This window comes from Colobus angolensis, unplaced genomic scaffold (assembly GCF_000951035.1).
Source record: "Colobus angolensis palliatus isolate OR3802 unplaced genomic scaffold, Cang.pa_1.0 Scaffold166, whole genome shotgun sequence".
Taxonomy (NCBI): Eukaryota; Metazoa; Chordata; class Mammalia; order Primates; family Cercopithecidae; genus Colobus; species Colobus angolensis.
The window spans coordinates 3,424,514-3,426,729 of record NW_012114777.1 but is presented as its reverse complement, the minus strand read 5'-3'; the positions used below and the strand labels follow the sequence as shown (position 1 = coordinate 3,426,729).

The window sequence follows — 2,216 nt, the reverse complement described above, 5'->3', positions numbered from 1 at the left end:
TCAGCCTGGAGTGCAGGGTGCCAACATGGTTCACTGCAGCGTCAACCTCCTGAGATCACATGATTCTCTCGCCTCAGCCTCCAGAGTAGTTGGGACTACAGGTGCCCACCACCTCACCCAGCCCGTCCTCTTCTATCTTGATTGAAAATGGTTTTCTCCTCTTTTAAGGCAAGCACTATACATCTTAGGACTTAATTCTATTCTATGATCCCTCTGAGAATGCCCCTATCAATTATCATTTTACTGCATCTTCTTCCTCCCTACTTCCACTCATACGTCTTTCTCTGATCCCACCGAAGAACAGATTTCCTACTCTTCTCCCTCTTTACCAAAACTTTTTTAAAAGGTCTATATATGTTGCCTCTGCTTCCTCATTTCCCTATCCACTTCACACAATCCTTTGCATTTTGGCTTTATCTACCCAAACATCCAAGGTCACAGGTGGCTTAATATTGGATACTTCCTTCCTAACCTATTTCTCCTTAATCCTTCTCTGGAACACATTACACATCTCCTTCCCACTCTGAAATTCTCTCCTCCCATACTCTCAACACCCAACTCCTTTTCTCATTAGGCTAAACTTTAACGTGTCTCCTAAAGTTCTGTCCCTGAGCTTTTTTTCTTGTGATGCTTTCTCAAGATAATTATTCACCGATCAATTATATTAGTAATTATTTCAAATCTCCATTTCCAGGCTTGAACTTCAGACAAGTATTTCCAACATCCTATTTTGATATTGTGGGGGCACATCGATCTCAATACATTAAACTCAGTATTATCTCCTTCCTTTACTCTAAAACTGTTTCTTGCACCTACTTTTTATGATGGCATCAGAGCTAGAAATCTCAGGCCCTTTTGATACTTTCTTGGTTACTACACCCCAAAGAATGAATCTCTAAATCTTACTGGATCACTTGTCTCTAGAATGTATATCAGATCACATCTCACTTCAACCAAAAACACTAACAGCTTCCTGTTGCCTAGAGAGTAAGTCCCTTCTCAGTACAAAGAGTCTCTGTTCCCTATGTCTTCTGTCCTATGACACCCAGCTTTTCCTAAGACGCCAGTCAGACTGAATGGCTTGCTTTTCCTGTCCTATAGTTCTTTCTCTGCACATTTGCTATTCAAATTCCACCATTTTTCAAAATCTAGCTGTTTCATCATGGTCTCAGTGCCTCCTAAGATAAAATTAATCTCTTCTCAGTTTTTCAGGGCACCTTTTGTTATTTTCCAAGGCCACTTTTTAAAGCTTCTAATACAATGTATATCACATTCTGCTATCCATACAGTTACTTACACAGGTGTCTTTCTATTAAATTTTAATTTACCTTAAATTTTAACAAAAGGGAATGTTTATTATTCATCTTTGAATTACGTACAATGTTGTGTATAATAGCCAATCAACAGATACTTGTTGAATTAAGTTGAATACACTCTCATCTAATGACCTGCTAACTTACGACTCAATATGAATTAACTCATTTAAATCCCCAAGCATTCAAATGTTACTTTCCTTGAAAATATCACATGAAAAAAGTTGCAAATAAGGCGCTGACCACTGCTTCCAGACACCTACCTGTTGACACGAACTGTGCATCATACCTTCATAGGTTTTAAAGGTCACATTGGCTGGATTCACCAATGTTTTTAGTTTTTCAACCGTAAGAGAACCAAACATCAGGGGAACTAAAGGGTCACAATCCCCGTGGCACTGGAGAATAGAAATATCTCTATTAGCACCACCAACAGGACCCTGCAAAAAGCAAAAGAAGAAATAGTATTATTTTTGTAAAAGTATAGGACACCATGCCAGGCATTTAAAATTGTACACAAATATGCATATGTGTAACATATTAGAAGTTATATTTGGCCAAAAAAATAAAATTCCTTCCATCCATATACTCACAACATCCCTTTATTTGACTTCCATAGGCTATATGATTACCTTGCTTCATATTATGTTATCTTTCCAATGAATGAGTTCCTTGAAGCAGATTATATAGATACTTTTTTGTTTTGTTTTGTTCGGTTTTTCTGAGATGGAGTCTTGCTCTGTTGCCCAAGCTGCAGTGCAGTGGCGTGATCTCAGCTCACTGCAACCTCCACCTCTCAGGTTCAAACAATTCTCCTGCCTCAGCCTCCCAAGTAGCTGGGATTACAGGCACATGCCACCACACCCAGCTAATTTGTTTGTATTTTTTAGTAGAGACAGGGTT

At 38.7% G+C, this 2,216-nt stretch overlaps 1 protein-coding gene across 1 annotated transcript in view; it reads right to left on the bottom strand.

Moving 5' to 3' along the window:
• The window catches only part of LYPLA1 (lysophospholipase I), a 77,940-nt gene that overhangs the window by 8,261 nt on the left and 67,463 nt on the right, over positions 1 to 2,216 (bottom strand). Inside the window, exon 7 of the mRNA XM_011937584.1 lies at positions 1,577 to 1,753. Within this exon, the coding sequence (XP_011792974.1) occupies positions 1,577 to 1,753 (177 nt within the window). The remainder of the gene's footprint in view (positions 1 to 1,576; positions 1,754 to 2,216) is intronic.